General features: G+C 52.1%; 1 protein-coding gene across 5 annotated transcripts in view; it reads left to right on the top strand.

Annotated features, from left to right (window-relative positions):
• Positions 1–16,400, top strand: part of UNC13B (unc-13 homolog B) — a 2,660,654-nt gene that overhangs the window by 2,343,046 nt on the left and 301,208 nt on the right. For all 5 annotated transcript variants that reach the window (XM_085628130.1, XM_085628129.1, XM_085628128.1 and 2 more), the window contains one exon: positions 12,719–12,796. In XM_085628130.1, coding sequence (XP_085484256.1) covers positions 12,719–12,796 — 78 coding nt within the window. The remainder of the gene's footprint in view (positions 1–12,718; positions 12,797–16,400) is intronic.

Genomic DNA, 16,400 nt, shown 5'->3' with positions numbered 1-16,400 from the left:
GCGGGCTCTGCAGTGGGACCTGAAGTTTCAGTGGGCCCAGCATCACGGCAACCTGTCCGACCATGTCTTGATCTCGGAGGGTACTGCACAGCAGTTGCAGTGGTGGCTCACGGACCGCGAGTGGGTCAAGGGCAAGAGCCTCTCCCTTCCCCAACCGGAGCATGTCGTAGTGACGGATGCGTCCCTCCTGGGATGGGGTGGCCATATGGGAGAGGCGGAGATCAGAGGCCTCTGGTCTCCGGCGGAGTCTCGTCTCCACATCAACCTGTTGGAGTTGAGAGCGATCCGACTTGCACTGAAAGCCTTCCTTCCCTCTGTCAGGGGAAGTGTCGTGCAGGTGTTCACGGACAACACCACCGCCATGTGGTACTGCAACAAACAGGGCGGGGTGGGGTCGTGGACCCTTTGTCAGGAGGCTCTGCGCCTCTGGACATGGCTGGAACACCAGGGCGTCACCCTGGTGGTTCAACATCTGGCGGGCTCTCTGAACGCCAGAGCAGACGAACTCAGCCGCCGGTGCATGATGGATCACGAATGGCGTCTGAACTCCGAAGTGGTGCAAGGCCTCTTTCAGCAGTGGGGAGAGCCTTGGTTAGATCTATTCGCCACCGAAGAGAACGCGCAATGTCAGCAGTTCTGCGCGTTGGAATTTCCAAGGCGGCACTCGCTCGGCGACGCTTTTCGTCACGAGTGGAGTTGCGGTCTGTTGTACGCCTTTCCGCCTATACCACTTCTGCCCAGAGTGCTGAAGAAGATCAGGCGCGACCGGGCCCAAGTCATCTTGGTGGCTCCGGATTGGGCACGAAGATACTGGTATCCCGAGCTACTCAGTCTGTTGACCGATCCCCCGATACGTCTGCCCCTTCGGGAGGATCTTCTGTCGCAGCAGCAGGGGACGGTCCTCCACCCGAACCTGTCCAGCCTCCACCTCCATGCGTGGAGATTGAGCGGCGGCAGTTGATGCCATTTGACTTGCCTCCTGAAGTCTGTGATATCATTCTGGCAGCCAGGCGTCCCTCCACAAAGTCGGTATACGCCTGCCGGTGGAACAAATTTGTGGCATGGTGCACAGCAAAGGCTGTGGATCCCCTTTCCGCCCCTCTTTCTGAGGTTCTCCTCTTCCTTCTTTCTCTGGCCCGGCAGGGCTCTGCCCTGGGCACCCTGAAGGGTTATCTTGCTGCCATCTCCGCCTTCTTGCGGCTTCCTGATCAGCCTTCTCTTTTCAAGTCCCCTGTGGTTACACGCTTTCTCAAAGGCATTACACACACGTTCCCTCCTGTCCCTTTTGTAATGCCTCAGTGGGACTTGAATCTGGTATTGACCTTCCTGATGTGCGCTCCCTTCGAGCCTCTTCACAATTGCCCTCTTCGTCTTCTAACTCTAAAGACTGCTTTTCTGGTAGCCATCACCTCGGCTAGACGGGTGAGTGAGCTCCAGGCTTTATCTTCAAAGCCTCCTTTCCTATCTGTTCATCCGGACAAGGTTGTCCTTCGGCCTCGTCCCTCCTTTCTTCCTAAAGTGGTGACTCCTTTTCACCTTGGGCAGTCTGTCACCTTGCCCACCTTCTTTCCGCCTCCGCATCCTTCCAAAGAGGAAGAGAGGCTCCACCGTCTGGACCCAAAACGTGCGCTCTCCTTTTATCTGGACCGCACAAAACAGTTCCGGGTGGACGACCAGCTTTTTGTTGGGTACGTGGGCGCTAAGAAAGGGAAAGCTGTGCACAAACGAACCATCTCTCGGTGGGTCGTTTTGTGTATAAAAATCTGCTATTCCTTGGCTAAAAAGGACCCTCCTGTTGGGCTGCGCGCCCATTCTACTCGGGCCACGGCGGCTACTACTGCCTTGGGACGGGGAGTCCCTTTGCAGGACATCTGTCAGGCGGCGACGTGGGCTTCTCTACACACGTTTGCCAGGCATTATTGCCTTGACAGCCAAGTCCGGAGGGATGGCTTCTTTGGCCGTTCTGTCCTCCAGGACTTTCTGGTGTGATCTTGGTTCGCAGACCCACCACCGGGGATGGTATTGCTTGGGTATCTATTCTAAGGTGAGGAATCTAACTAACGTGTTTCTTTCAGATGAACAAGTTACTAACCTTCGGTAACGATGTATCTGTAAGAAACATTAGTTAGTTAGATTCCTCACCGACCCACCCATCCTCCCCGTTCTGCGAACTGACATCTAGGGTTAAGGTTGTCCTTTCAGGCCCCTAGATTTTATTTTTGGCACCAGTGTCGGTCTTTGCATGGCTCTGCGTTCCTGGCGCGGAAGGCTATGTACAAGAACTGACGTCAGCGCGCGAGGGCGGCGTCTAAGTACTCCGACGACGTCATCCCGGCGCACGACGCCGACGACGGACGCGGAGCCGCAGACGACGCCTAGCGACGCGCAAGGGGTATTGCTGACGAAAAATCTTCCGGATCCAGTCTGACGCCTGGGGATATTCTAAGGTGAGGAATCTAACTAACTAATGTTTCTTACAGATACATCGTTACCGAAGGTTAGTAACTTGTTCTTCTGGTGCAGACCAGGAAGGTCTGGGGTGCTTCTTCTTTGCAGAGAAGCGGGAGCCAGTCTGGAGGAGCCAAACCAGCGCAGAAGATTTCAGGGTGCGTCGTCACAAAGGCCACCAGCCAGCGGGCAAGCAACCGGACAGACGCGGCAAGCAGGAAAATGCTGAAGGGCCCCACGCAGGACTTGTGGAGTGTGGGGGGCTGATCTTCGGTGCAGATGGTGCTTGGGGTTGGGGCTTCTCAATCCCCGGTGCACAACTTCGAGGGTACCTCAGAAGCTGCGCTTTAAGTTACTAGCCACTTTTTCCAGGTAGCTGGTCCCACGTCGCTCGTCGCCTCCACGGATCTCAGCTCTGCTGCAGATGTGGATCAGGGTCGGAGAAGTCTGGAAGTCAAGGCTCTGGTCAGGCTCTGCAGTCGGTTCCTCGTAGAACGTGGGCAAAGCAAAGGGTAGTCTCTTGATGGTGCCTGTTTGCACAGGGTAGCCACTCCTTGGCTACAAGGGAGATTCTTCAGTCTTCTTCTTTCGTCGAATGTCGAAGGTCCAGAGTTTCTGTTCAGTTTTGCAGGTTCAGGATAATCTAAAGTCTTGAGGCCCAACTCCCACTCTTATACTAATCTGGGGGGCTGGGATACCTGCTAGGTCACGCCTTATGGGTGGGACCTGGGAGGGGGTGGTTACACCCACTTCCCTTTGTCCAGTTTCGCGCCAGAGCTGGGGCTGGAGTGCCCCAGCGCCGGTTTGAACTGGACTATGCAAGGAACACCTTGTGTGCCCCAGGCATGTCTCATTCCTTTCAGCCCACCCTGCCCCAATACACTAAAGGCTGTCTGGGGAGGTGCTAGCACCTCCCCAAGCAGGAAACCTATTGTCCAGGCCTCCCTGGCTGGGATCACTCCCAGCTGCAGCAGGTCAGACTTGTGTCGTGGCAGCAGCATCCATTTTGTGATGCTGAGGCTTTGGTCAGAGGCTAACAGTTGAAGTAGGATTTTAACATGTCTCTCCCTCTAGAAGGGAGGAATAATATCCTCATTGCCAGAAATGGCATGGGGGTATTAGTCCAAAGTGTTAGACACCTTACACGACATGTTTTGATAAAGCCAAACCATAGTTACCATAACCGTTTAAGATTATAAGGCACTTTAAGAGTATATGGTAGGCTATATCATAGAACAGCTATAAGGACATGGTTCCGAAAGCTGCAGACAGGCTCAGCTCAGGCTAGAGCACCATCTCACATGTTACCAAGCACTCTGCCTCCAGGATTGTTAAGGCCTGCCATAGGAGTGACTGATAGGTACACGTGTCTATATATAAGGGTAGATATAGGCATACTATATCTAAGCAAGGGGTGATTACACAACCTTGCCCCAGCTGAGTGATCAGCCAGTTGTGTCTGATTGGAAGGCCAGACCAGGGGTGGCATAATTCATGCTGCAGCCCCTGGGAGGCCTAGGGTACACCTATGCCCTGGGTACCTAGGGTACACTGTACAGGGTCCAATAAGGTGATCCTTACCGATTGGTTATGTACCTAGGGTACATGGAGTCCATTTTAAAGAGAGAGCAGACAGCCTGAGACCCTGAATGGCAGGATCTCAGGCCAACTAAGTCGAAAAACCAGCTAGACACTAGGCAAAAAGTTGGGGGTAACCATAGTCAGATATCCACCTTCCTACACAACCCCCCCCAAACGAAAGGAGATAAGGCTGGCCTTGACAAGGTAAGCCTCTATTGCCTAAGTGGCCATATAAGGAAGAACCAGCACTGGCATGGTTACCCCCTGTCTCATGGTCCACTAAGCAATCCCTCATCCTAAAGGTATCATAGGGTCTCCACCATAGGGAATCTCTACCTTGGGTGTGTCTTTGCAAAGTAAAAGGCTGGTGTTGAGATGGAGTACTGAAGTGAGTGTCCTCAAAGTGAGGCCTCAGCTTCCTCCAATCATTCTCCACCATGGATGCCTTTCTTTCTTTAACTGAGTTGCACTGTGCTCTCAGGGTCAGCCTCTGGCTACCTAAAGCTGGAGGCTGGTTCCCTTTTGTGGGCTTACTGGAGGGACAGGTCAGGTTTGGGGCCCTAAGGTCCCAGGTTTGCCTGTGCCCAACAGAATCCCTCTGGGGGAGGTCCCTAACTACCTGTAAAGGGGATCCCTCAGGAATGTTTTTACCCATCACCTGGCTAGGGCTACTAGCCAGGCAATCCTCATTCTTTTGATTGGGGGGTTCTTGTGGACAGGGGCCCTCTTGGGGTCCACTGGCCTCCCTGACCTCTGCAGCCCTGGGCTGACTGAGGCAGGGTAGAGAGAGGCAGGCTACCTGCACCAGACTGGGTCCCACCTTGGAAGGGGCCACTGACATCAGAGGCTCTGCCAGGCCAGGCCTGGCTACCTCTGGGGCAGTTCCTTCACAAGGGGTGAGGTCAGATCCCTGAGGAGGCTGACCTTTTCCTAATGTCTGGGGAGAGGGAGACTTTTCTTCCTCCCCACTACTCTCTGTTTGTGTGGAGTGATCCATAGTTTCAGGCTTCACTACACCTAGGTCAGTCTGAGTATGGACTGAGACCATTACAGCCCTGCCAACCTTTTCAGGAAGGCACTCAGTTTGTGTTTGAGCTGTGACTGTCACAGCTCTGCCAATCTCTACAGGGAAGTCTGTCTTTGCCTGGGCTGTGGCTACCACTGCCCTTCCAACCTTTTCAGGGAGGAAATCTACTTGGACAGGGGTTGTGACTGGCACAACCCCACTACCCTTTTTTGAAAGGCCTACCATTTTGGAATGGGTGTCTTGTTCAACTCCAGCCCAAGCTGAGAGTTCTAAGTCATTCCCCAGTAAGCAGTCCACAGGCAAGGTTGGAGACACTGCCACCCTTTTAGGGCCAGTGACACCTCCCCAGCTGAGACATACCTCTGCCATGGGATGACTGTTCTGTTTGCCATCAATGTTAGTGACCTGGTATGAGAAACCAGGCAAAAGCTGCTCAGAGGGAACTAGCCTATGGGCCACCATAGTGATGCTAGCTCCAGTGTCTCTGTAGGCCTCAGCTTTTCTACCATTGATGTAGGGCTCCTGTCTGTACCTACCCAAAGTGTTGGGACAGGCAGTGAAGTTGGCAAACCCCATGCCACCATCACAGACAAGAGTAGCTGCTGTAGGGGAATTGGCTAAGCCAGGATCCCCCTGTGTTCCCCAAGAAAGCCCAGCCAAATTTTTGGGGGCACTCCCACCACCTGGGGGATTACTGCTGACAGTAATAGGTGGTGTGACAGGAGTAGTTGGAGGAACAGTTTTGTTTTTAGCCCTTGGGCAACCGCTGTCAGTTTTCCAATGCCCAGGAGTTTTACACTCATGGCAGTAGGGCTTTTTAACTGTGGTAGAGGAGGGAGCTTGGGACCCACCACCCTGTGTGGAGTTTTGGGGCCCTGAGGAAGATTTCTCTTTTGCTTTATCCCCACCCTTCTCTTGAGGCTTGGTGGTATCTTTCTTTTGGTCACCACCCTGATTTTTAGGCCTAATCCTGGTCCTGACCCATTTATCTGCCCTCTTTCCCAATTCTTGGGGAGAGGTCAAATCTGAGTCTACCAGGTGTTGATGGAGAAGCTGGTTCTGACAATTACTAAGGATCTGCTCCCTCATAATCAAGTTGTACAATCCTGTATAGTCCTGCACCTTGCTGCCATTTAACCAACCTTCCAAAGCCTTAGTGGCACAATCCACAAAATCAGACCAGTCCTGTGTCTGTGTCTTTTGGGTGTCTCTGAACAACAACCTATATTGCTCAGTGGTTAAGCCAAACCCATCTATCAGAGCACTCTTCAGGACTTTGTAATTGTTTGCATCCTCATCACTGACTGTGAGGAGCTTGTCTCTGCCTTTGTCAGAAAAGGAGAGCCACAAGATAGCTGCCCACTGACTTTGGGGTACCTGCTGTACTTTGCAGGCCCTCTCCAAAGCAGTCATCCACTTGTGGATGTCATCCCCATTCTGATATGGGGGGACTATCTTGCTTAGGTTTCTATGGTCATAAGACCTATCCCTATCTCTAGGAATGTTGCTGCCACCAGTGGGTTCTGACCCACACAATTTTTGCTCTCTAGCCAGAGCAAGGTTCTCTTTGGCAAGGGCAAGTTCTTCCCTCTGAATCCTTAGATTAGCTTCCCTCATTCTGGCTTCATGCTCCTTTCTCTCAGGTGAAGTCATTCCCCTGTGAGAGGAAGCATTAGATATGCTAGAGACATGGGAGTGGATGGATTCCCTTGAAGGGGATCTGTCCCTCCTGCTTCTCTGTGAAAGCCTACTTGGGGGTCTGTATGGGGGGACCCCATGCAAACTCCCATGTAAACTTAGGTTAGCCTGGCTAAGTCTTCCTACTTGGCCCTGGCTGTCTACCTCTTCCTCTGAAGTCCCATCTGACTCATCTGTGGTGGGTAGACCCTTATCTACAGCTATGGCACCATCCCTGGCAGCTCTTTCAGCATCATAGGCCTCCAGAAGCTCCACTAGCTGTCTAAGGGTAGGGTTTGAACCCTGTTTTATTCCTCTGGAGGTACACAAATGTCTCATCTCCTGGAATGTTAAGGTATCATACCTAGAGGGGGTCTTCTGCAGACCTGCCCCTCCTGAGAGAGCATCTACTTGATCTCCTCCCAGAGGCATGATCTAGTGAGGGTGTGGTGTGTGCACCTACCTACACTAGTTGTTTCTACTAAACCTCTCTAGTAGTTGTAGTCAGGGTGTGTTACTCCCTTCAACCTACAACTACTAAGTCCAGTAGGACTTAAGTATTATAAACTATGTTATATGTACCTAGACAATATCTGTGTGATCTTTCAATTTAGTATCTCAAGATTACAATGGTATTACAACAGCAAGCTCAGATCCCAACCGCTGCTCACCAATGTGAGAAGTTGGCCTGATGTATGATGTCACTAGTTATAGTGTACACCTTATATCAGTCCAAATACCCTTATGGTGATTGGTTGTAAAGTCAACCTTATAGACCAGCTATCCTAGTGGTAGCATGGACAAGAGCAGTCTTAGGCTAAACTCTGAATGGCATGTGAAGCCAGCTGTGATACCATATATAATCCCTTGAATACCAAATGAAAGGACACCACAACAGATATATATATAAAATAAAGTGTATTTATTCTAAGCAACCCTCAGCACTCTTTATGAGATTAGAGGTAAGCACAACACAGTCTTATTTAAGCATACATTAAGTCACACAGGTAAGTAATACAGTTAGGCCCTAGGGGCCACGCAAACCATATACTAAGTAAGTGGTATAAGAACCACTGTCACGGAAATAGAATAGGCCTAGGCCTAGGGAATCGCTGGGGCTACACTACACTAGCGTTAGTTAGGAAGTGGGAGGCCCACGGGATTCGTGTGCAGAGTGGAAACACTCACGCGTAATGCGTAAAAGTCAATAGCAATAGTACAGTTTAGAAAACGGTAGATTTAGGACACTTCCGGAGTAGCTAGGAAGTTGAGACTTGAAAACTAGACACTAGGATAGTCACTATCCTGATGAGCACCGGAGTACCCAAGTTACCTAGCCCACAGGCTGCGGGTGCATAGGGGTGAAGATGCGTCGTTTTCGTCGTCGACTTCTATGGATGCCTGAAGAAAGATGCTGACAGGCAGTCAGTGAAGAGTGTCCGGTGGATCCCAAGGTTGGGATCAAGAAGAGTGGAAACCTGCAAGCAGAAGGGACAGAGTCAAGGTCACTAGCCAGTGACCACGTGGAACCAGGAAGGAACCAGGCGATGTCGCGAAGACTTGCAGGTGAAGGTGAAGCTTGTCGCTGCAGCCAGGAGGACCAGGAGGCGTCGAGGACGACCAGGACCAGGAGGCGAGCTGTCCCACGAAGGCTCTTGCTGTCGGCGGCGTCGAAGTTGGACTAGGACTCACCAAGCCTTGGCAAGCGGAACCCACGAAGAACAGAGGACTTGCTTCTGGTGCAGACCAGGAAGGTCTGGGGTGCTTCTTCTTTGCAGAGAAGCGGGAGCCAGTCTGGAGGAGCCAAACCAGCGCAGAAGATTTCAGGGTGCGTCGTCACAAAGGCCACCAGCCAGCGGGCAAGCAACCGGACAGACGCGGCAAGCAGGAAAATGCTGAAGGGCCCCACGCAGGACTCGTGGAGTGTGGGGGGCTGATCTTCGGTGCAGATGGTGCTTGGGGTTGGGGCTTCTCAATCCCCGGTGCACAACTTCGAGGGTACCTCAGAAGCTGCGCTTTAAGTTACTAGCCACTTTTTCCAGGTAGCCGGTCCCACGTCGCTCGTCGCCTCCACGGATCTCAGCTCTGCTGCAGATGTGGATCAGGGTCGGAGAAGTCTGGAAGTCAAGGCTCTGGTCAGGCTCTGCAGTCGGTTCCTCGTAGAACGTGGGCAAAGCAAAGGGTAGTCTCTTGATGGTGCCTGTTTGCACAGGGTAGCCACTCCTTGGCTACAAGGGAGATTCTTCAGTCTTCTTCTTTCGTCGAATGTCGAAGGTCCAGAGTTTCTGTTCAGTTTTGCAGGTTCAGGATAATCTAAAGTCTTGAGGCCCAACTCCCACTCTTATACTAATCTGGGGGGCTGGGATACCTGCTAGGTCACGCCTTATGGGTGGGACCTGGGAGGGGGTGGTTACACCCACTTCCCTTTGTCCAGTTTCGCGCCAGAGCTGGGGCTGGAGTGCCCCAGCGCCGGTTTGAACTGGACTATGCAAGGAACACCTTGTGTGCCCCAGGCATGTCTCATTCCTTTCAGCCCACCCTGCCCCAATACACTAAAGGCTGTCTGGGGAGGTGCTAGCACCTCCCCAAGCAGGAAACCTATTGTCCAGGCCTCCCTGGCTGGGATCACTCCCAGCTGCAGGAGGTCAGACTTGTGTCGTGGCAGCAGCATCCATTTTGTGATGCTGAGGCTTTGGTCAGAGGCTAACAGTTGAAGTAGGATTTTAACATGTCTCTCCCTCTAGAAGGGAGGAATAATATCCTCATTGCCAGAAATGGCATGGGGGTATTAGTCCAAAGTGTTAGACACCTTACACAACATGTTTTGATAAAGCCAAACCATAGTTACCATAACCGTTTAAGATTATAAGGCACTTTAAGAGTATATGGTAGGCTATATCATAGAACAGCTATAAGGACATGGTTCCGAAAGCTGCAGACAGGCTCAGCTCAGGCTAGAGCACCATCTCACATGTTACCAAGCACTCTGCCTCCAGGATTGTTAAGGCCTGCCATAGGAGTGACTGATAGGTACACATGTGTCTATATATAAGGGTAGATATAGGCATACTATATCTAAGCAAGGGGTGATTACACAACCTTGCCCCAGCTGAGTGATCAGCCAGTTGTGTCTGATTGGAAGGCCAGACCAGGGGTGGCATAATACATGCTGCAGCCCCTGGGAGGCCTAGGGTACACCTATGCCCTGGGTACCTAGGGTACACTGTACAGGGTCCAATAAGGTGACCCTTACCAATTGGTTATGTACCTAGGGTACATGGAGTCCATTTTAAAGAGAGAGCAGACAGCCTGAGACCCTGAATGGCAGGATCTCAGGCCAACTAAGTCGAAAAACCAGCTAGACACTAGGCAAAAAGTTGGGGGTAACCATAGTCAGATATCCACCTTCCTACATGTAGCATGAGTGGTCCTAGTATTGGTCTGTGACCAGTGCCCTGTAGCATGAATGGTCCTAGTATTGGTGCGTGACCAGTGCCCTGTAGCACGAGTGGACCTAGTATTGGTGCGTGACCAGTGCCCTGTAGCATGAGTGGACCTAGTATTGGTGTGCGACCAATGCCTTGTAGCATGAGTGGACCTAGTATTGATGTGTGACCAGCATTCTGTAGCACGAGTGGACCTAGTATTTGTGCGTGACCAGTGCGTTGTAACACGAGAGGACCTAGTATTGATGCATGACCAGTGTCCTTGAGCCTCACTTGGGGGATTCTGCCTGAGAGCATAAGTGGACCTAGTAATAATGTGGGACTAGTGCCCTGTAGCAGGAGTGGACCTAGTATTGGTGTGTGACCAGTGACCTGTAGCACAAGTGGACCTAGTATTGGTGTGTGACCAATGCCCTGTAGTACGAGTGAACCTAGTATTGGTGTGTGACCAGTGCCCTGTAGCACGAGTTGACCTAGTATTGGTGTGTGCCCAGTGCCCTGTAGTACGATTGGACCTAGTATCGGTGTGTGGCCAGTACCCTGTAGCACGAGTGGACCTAGTATTGGTGTGTGACAAGTGCCCAGTAGCATGAGTAGACCTAGTATTGATGTGTGACCAGTGACCTGTAGCATGAGTGGAGCTAGTATTGGTGTGTGACCAGTGCCCCGTAGCATGAGTGAACCTAGTATTGATGCGTGACCAGTGACTTGTCGCATGATTGGACCTAGTATTCGTGTATGACCAGTGTTCTGTAGCATGAGTGGAGCTAGTATTGGTGTGTGACCAGTGCCCTGTAGCATGAGTGGACCTAGTATTGATGCGTGACCAGTGTCCATAGCATGAGTGGACCTAGTTTTGGTGTGTGACCAGTGCCCCGTAGCACAAGTGGACCTAGTAATAATGTGTGACCAGTCTCCTCTTTACTTGAGCCTCATTTTGGGGATTATGCCTGAGACCACCAGTGGATCTAGTATTGATGTGTGACCTGTAGCATGAGTGGACCAGTTATTTGTGTGTGACCAGTGTCCCATAGCATGAGTGGACCTAGTATTTGTGTGTGACCAGTGCCCTGTAGCATGAGTGGACCTAGTATTGATGCGTGACCAGTAACCTGTAGCATGAGTGGACCTAGAATGTGTGCGTGACCAGTGCCTTGTAACACTAGAGGACCTAGTATTGATGCGTGACCAGTGTCCTCTTTCCTTGAGCATCACTTGGGGGATTTTGTCTGAGAGCACGAGTGGACCTAGTAATAATGTGGGACTAGTGCCCTGTAGCAGGAGTGGACCTAGTATTGGTGTGTGATCAGTGCCCCGTAGCATGAGTGAACCTAGTATTAATGCATGACCTGTCGCAAGATTGGACCTAGTATTCGTTTATGACCAGTGTTCCGTAGCATGAGTGGAGCTAGTAATAATGTGTGACCAGTCTCCTCTTTACTTGAGCCTCACTCTGGGGATTATGCCTGAGAACTCCAGTGGATCTAGTATTGATGTGTGACCTGTAGCATGAGTGGACCTGTTATTTGTGTGTGACCAGTGCCCTGTAGCATGAGTGGACCTAATATACATGTGTGACCAGTGTCCCATAGAATGAGTGGACCTAGTATTTGTGTGTGGCCAGTGCCCTGTAGTATTATTGGACCTAGTATTGATACGTGACCAGTAACCTGTAGCATGAGTGGACCTAGCATTGGTGTGTGACCAGTGCCCTGTAGCGTGAGTGAACCTAGTATTGGTGTTTGACCAGTGCCCTGTAGCATGAGTGGACCTAGTATTGATGCGTGACCAGTAACCTGAAGTATGAGTGGACCTAGTATTGGTGTGTGACCAGTGCCCTGTAGCATGAGTGGACCTAGTATTGGTGTGTGACCAGTCTCCTTTTTACTTGAGCCTCACTCGGGGAATTCTGCCTGAGAGCACGAGAGGACCTAGTATTGATATGTGACCAGTGCCCTGTAGCACGAGTGGACCTAGTATTAATGTGTGACCAGTGCCCGGTAGCACGAGTGGACCTAGTATTGATGTGTGACCAGTGTCCCGTTGCATGAGTGGACCTAGTATTGGTGTGTGACCAGTGCCCTGTAACACAAGTGGACCTAGTATTAATGTGTGACCTGTGCCCGGTAGCATGAGTGGACCTAGTATTGATGTGCGACCAGTGCCCTGTAGAATTAGGAAACTACTAAAAACTTGGCTCTTCCCTTAAGTGTTGCTGTGATGTTTTTTTCTCAGTTACTGCCTCAGCGCTGGGATGCCACTGAGTAGCTACACGCTTAGCAAATGCTGTTTTCATCTCATTTCATTTGTGGACCTAATATTGATGTGTGACCAGTCTCCTCTTTACTTGAGCCTCACTCGGGGGATTTTGCCTGAGAGCACTAGTGGACCTAGTATTGATGTATGACCAGTGTCCCGTAGCATGTGTGGACCTATTATTGAACAAGAGGCTCTGCTGTAGTATGATGTCCCAACAGTAAAGTATCAGCCCTTGGCTGTGATGTCTGCCACTGTAACTGGTTCTTCTTCTCTCTGCCAGCCCTGCATTCTGATGAACAACATCCAGCAGCTGAGGGTGCAGCTGGAGAAGATGTTTGAAGCCATGGGGGGGAAGGAGGTAAGCATGCATTGAAGGCACTGTAGCAGCTAGTCCGTATCTGTACTGCTGGTAGACATAGGTGTGTAATAAGATGTTTAGTCCGCTTCAAGCCAGCTCTTGGCTCTCTTTTAATGAAAGTCAGGTCTGTAAAATGTGTCCAATGCGTTCTTTAATTTATTAGCAATTTGTGGATAAAGGGGCAAATTGCATGATTAATTGTCACTTTTATGGGTTTATTCTTTTTGTTGCTTACACCTAATAAACATTTTAGAGTATATTTTTAGCAGTGAAAACATTCGGTCCACAATAGCATTGTGAAAATGCTGGATTATTAACTGAGAGGAACAAGCTATATGATCGCACACAGTTATCAGGTAAAATAAAAATTTCTTTGAGAAAACCTTTGCTTAACCTTTGGTGGCAACAGCGCAAACCAGCAGACTTTTCCCATCAAAGTGGGTGTTAAATATTTAAAGGGAACTAAAATAACAGTAGTAAGGAAACAATAAAGCATAGTTAGCGAGCCGCATTACATCTACATTTTACTATCTGATAGAGACATCCAGCTGCAGATTCCTTAACTTAGAATATCCCCAGGAGTCAGACTGGATCCGGAAAAACTTTTGCAGCAGCATCTCTGCGCGCCGGGGGAGGGCGGCACACGACCTCGCCCTGATGTCGTCCACGTACGTGACGTCAGCGAGGTCATATAAGTCACTCCCGGCACGCTGACGTCAGTTTCCCTCTTTTTCGCGTGCAACGCGGATTCGGAGTGAGCGGTTCCTCTGGCCTGTTTTCAGGCCTCCTTGTCGACGCTTCACGTCAAGAACAGTGTGCGATGCATTCGGGCTTTAAAACTTGTCATTCCTGTTCGCACCAGATGTCAGCGATGGACCCGCATCTTATTTGTATGTGGTGTCTGGGCGAGCACCATGACTCCACGGACTGCGAAGCCTGCCAACACCTGAATCCGACGTCCCGGCGGGAGCGCCGTATGAAGTTTCTCTCAGCACGGCTGTCCCTGTCGGAGTCGTCTCGTCCCCTGGCTTCTCCAACGGCAGGTCCCTCTACTCTCCGGCTCCGCCGTCGTTTGGCCTCCGGGGTCTGGGGCCGTCATTCGCCACTTGTTAAGTCGAGGCGCTTGTCGCCGAGGTCTTCGACCTCCCCTTCTTCTGTTGTCTGGGGCACTGGTTCCCGGAACATTCCAGACATGCACTCCCGACAGTTACCTCCCCTCTATCCGCCCTTTCCGTGTGTGGGGGCGACTCTGGCCCAAATGGAGGAATATGCTGCGGCTCTGCTGGCCTCCCTTGGGCCCTCTCCCGTTCCTGGGGCGTCCTCGGGCCGCCGCTTCTTGTGGGCTCTCCGACTGACTCGCCGGCGGGTTTGCCCCCGGCGCCATTTGAGCCTTTGCCCCCCAGGAACGCCAGAGAAGTGGTGACGTTAGGGCACGGCCCGGTTGGGTCCCCTCTACAGTCCATGTGGAGTTGTTAGGGCATGGCCCACCTGGGTCCCCCTCTACGACCCACGGCGCCTCTGCCGCATAGCCCCTCTGGGCTCCCTGTGGCGCCGCAGGTGGTTGCCGGTGCTCAAAACCCTGCCTTGAGCACACCCCGGGTTCCCGGGCCGGTGGTCGCCTGTCCGGAGCCGGGGTCAGCGCCGGAGCCTCGCCTCCTCGGCTCCGCCTCCGCTTCTTTCTCCGGTGTAGGGGCCTTTCATGGTTGAGGTGGCCTTGAGCACACTCCTGGCTCCCGGACAGGCAGTCGCCTGTCAGGAGCCGGGGTTGGCGCCGTACCGGCGCCGGAGGGACGCTTCCTTGGCTCCGCCTACGCTTCTTTCTCCAGAGTTGGAGCCTGTCATGGATGAGGTGGAGTCAGCGCAGGGGCGGTGCCTAAAGCTTGACTCGTCAGCTCCGGCTCCTTCTCATTCTTCGGAAGGCGAGCTTGTCATAGTTTAGGCGCCGGACGGCGCTGAGTTGATGCCGGATGCAGCCGAGTCGGCAACTGACGAGGCAAGGTCGGCGCCGACGCGTGTCGTTTCGGCGCTGCCCTCTCGCCCAGCGTCACCGGAGGTGTTGTCAGTGTCCCCCTTGGAATTTGTGGAGCCTCCGCAGAAGCTCCCAGATCTGGCAGGCTCTTTGCCTCCCCAGCAGCCACATCAGGATCCTCATTCTTCAATGGGGCTCCCTTCCGTGGGGCGTTGGTCGCACCCTCAGTGTCTTGGGAGGGTCAGCTTACAACCCTCCCCCACTGATGAGTTGTTGTCCCCTCCTCGGAGGACTACCGATGCTGGTGCGGCTTTTTTGAGAGTGGTCTCATTAGCCTCCTGCATTTTACACATGCAACCCCCTTCTGCCCCCTTGTCTGTGGACCCCTTGCTTGAGGTCCTTCACCGGGGGTGCGGGAATGTGGAGCCGCTTCTGTCCTTTGATGCTTCCCTTTATGATACCCTTTTGGGTACCTGGGTCCGGCCTGCTTCAGGTGATGCGGTGGCTCGTTCAGTTTTGCACCGCCACCGTCCAGCTCCACATGACCCTGTTTGTATTTTTGTGCATCCTGATATGCAGGGGTTTGTGTTGCAGACTGCTTTTCCTTCACTGCCCCCTCTAATGCTTCCTCCCTCTTGGGAGTCTAGATGGCTTGAGTCATGGGGTAGAAACATCTTTGCTTCCACTAGTGCAGCCCTACGGTCCTTAAATACAGTGTGTGTATTGGCTCAGGCTACCTCTGCCCTGTGGGACTCTGCAGAGTCTTTGCTTTCTGCCACATCTGAAGGTGCTTGGGTTGATCACCTTCACCTCCTCCGGGATGGCCACGACCGTGCCTAATTCACAATCCGCTCAGCCTTAGATACTGCGGATTCTTTCGGCCGAGCTATGGCGGGCTCTGTTGCCTTAAGGCGTCACGCTTGGTTGCAAGATAGTGTCTTCCCTGAAAATATCCGGGAGCGACTGGTTGACTTACCCTTTGATGGGGTTTTGCTGTTTGATGCTCACGCCGAGTCGGCGGTTCACCAGTTCCTTGCGGGCTTTCGTCCTCCCACTTAGGTCTTCTTAGGCATATCTTTCGTGGTGGTACTTTTCATTTTGCATCCCTAGGATGCGCTCGGTGTTTAACATGTGCGGTGAACCTTACGTTCTCTTTTCTGTGGTCAAGGGTGATTACCCTTTTATTGGCATCCCTTGGGTGCGTTTTGCTTTGAGCTGCCTATTGGCCTGCTATGCCCGCATTCCACGGGTTGCTGTGTCTGGTCCTCTGACTGTGGCATTGAGCCGGCGGCTCAGCTCGGTAATGTCATACGGCTCAGGACTCAGGTTGACGGGTTCAGCTTGTGTTACTGTGCTCTTTTAGCATGGCTTCTTGCCCTAAGTGGTGTTCCCCGTTGTTTGGGGTATGCATACTCCATGTGGAGTACTTGTATGCTATTATATAGCTCTGCTTATTTCACCTGGACATGTGTCGTCTGGTGGTCAGATTGTGCGGTGTTCTCTGTTTTTTCCTGGGGCCATCTGCTTACGCCAAGGTCATCCACCTCTTTGGGAGGTTTCATGGTCTCCTCTTCTACAACGGCTCCGGCCTGCCCTTACTGTGCTAGGTAGGATCCGGTATGGGCATGTTCTGGC

Source organism: Triturus cristatus, chromosome 2_1 (genome assembly GCF_964204655.1).
Source record: "Triturus cristatus chromosome 2_1, aTriCri1.1, whole genome shotgun sequence".
Lineage (NCBI taxonomy): Eukaryota > Metazoa > Chordata > Amphibia > Caudata > Salamandridae > Triturus > Triturus cristatus.
This window is presented reverse-complemented; position numbering and strand designations above follow the sequence as displayed.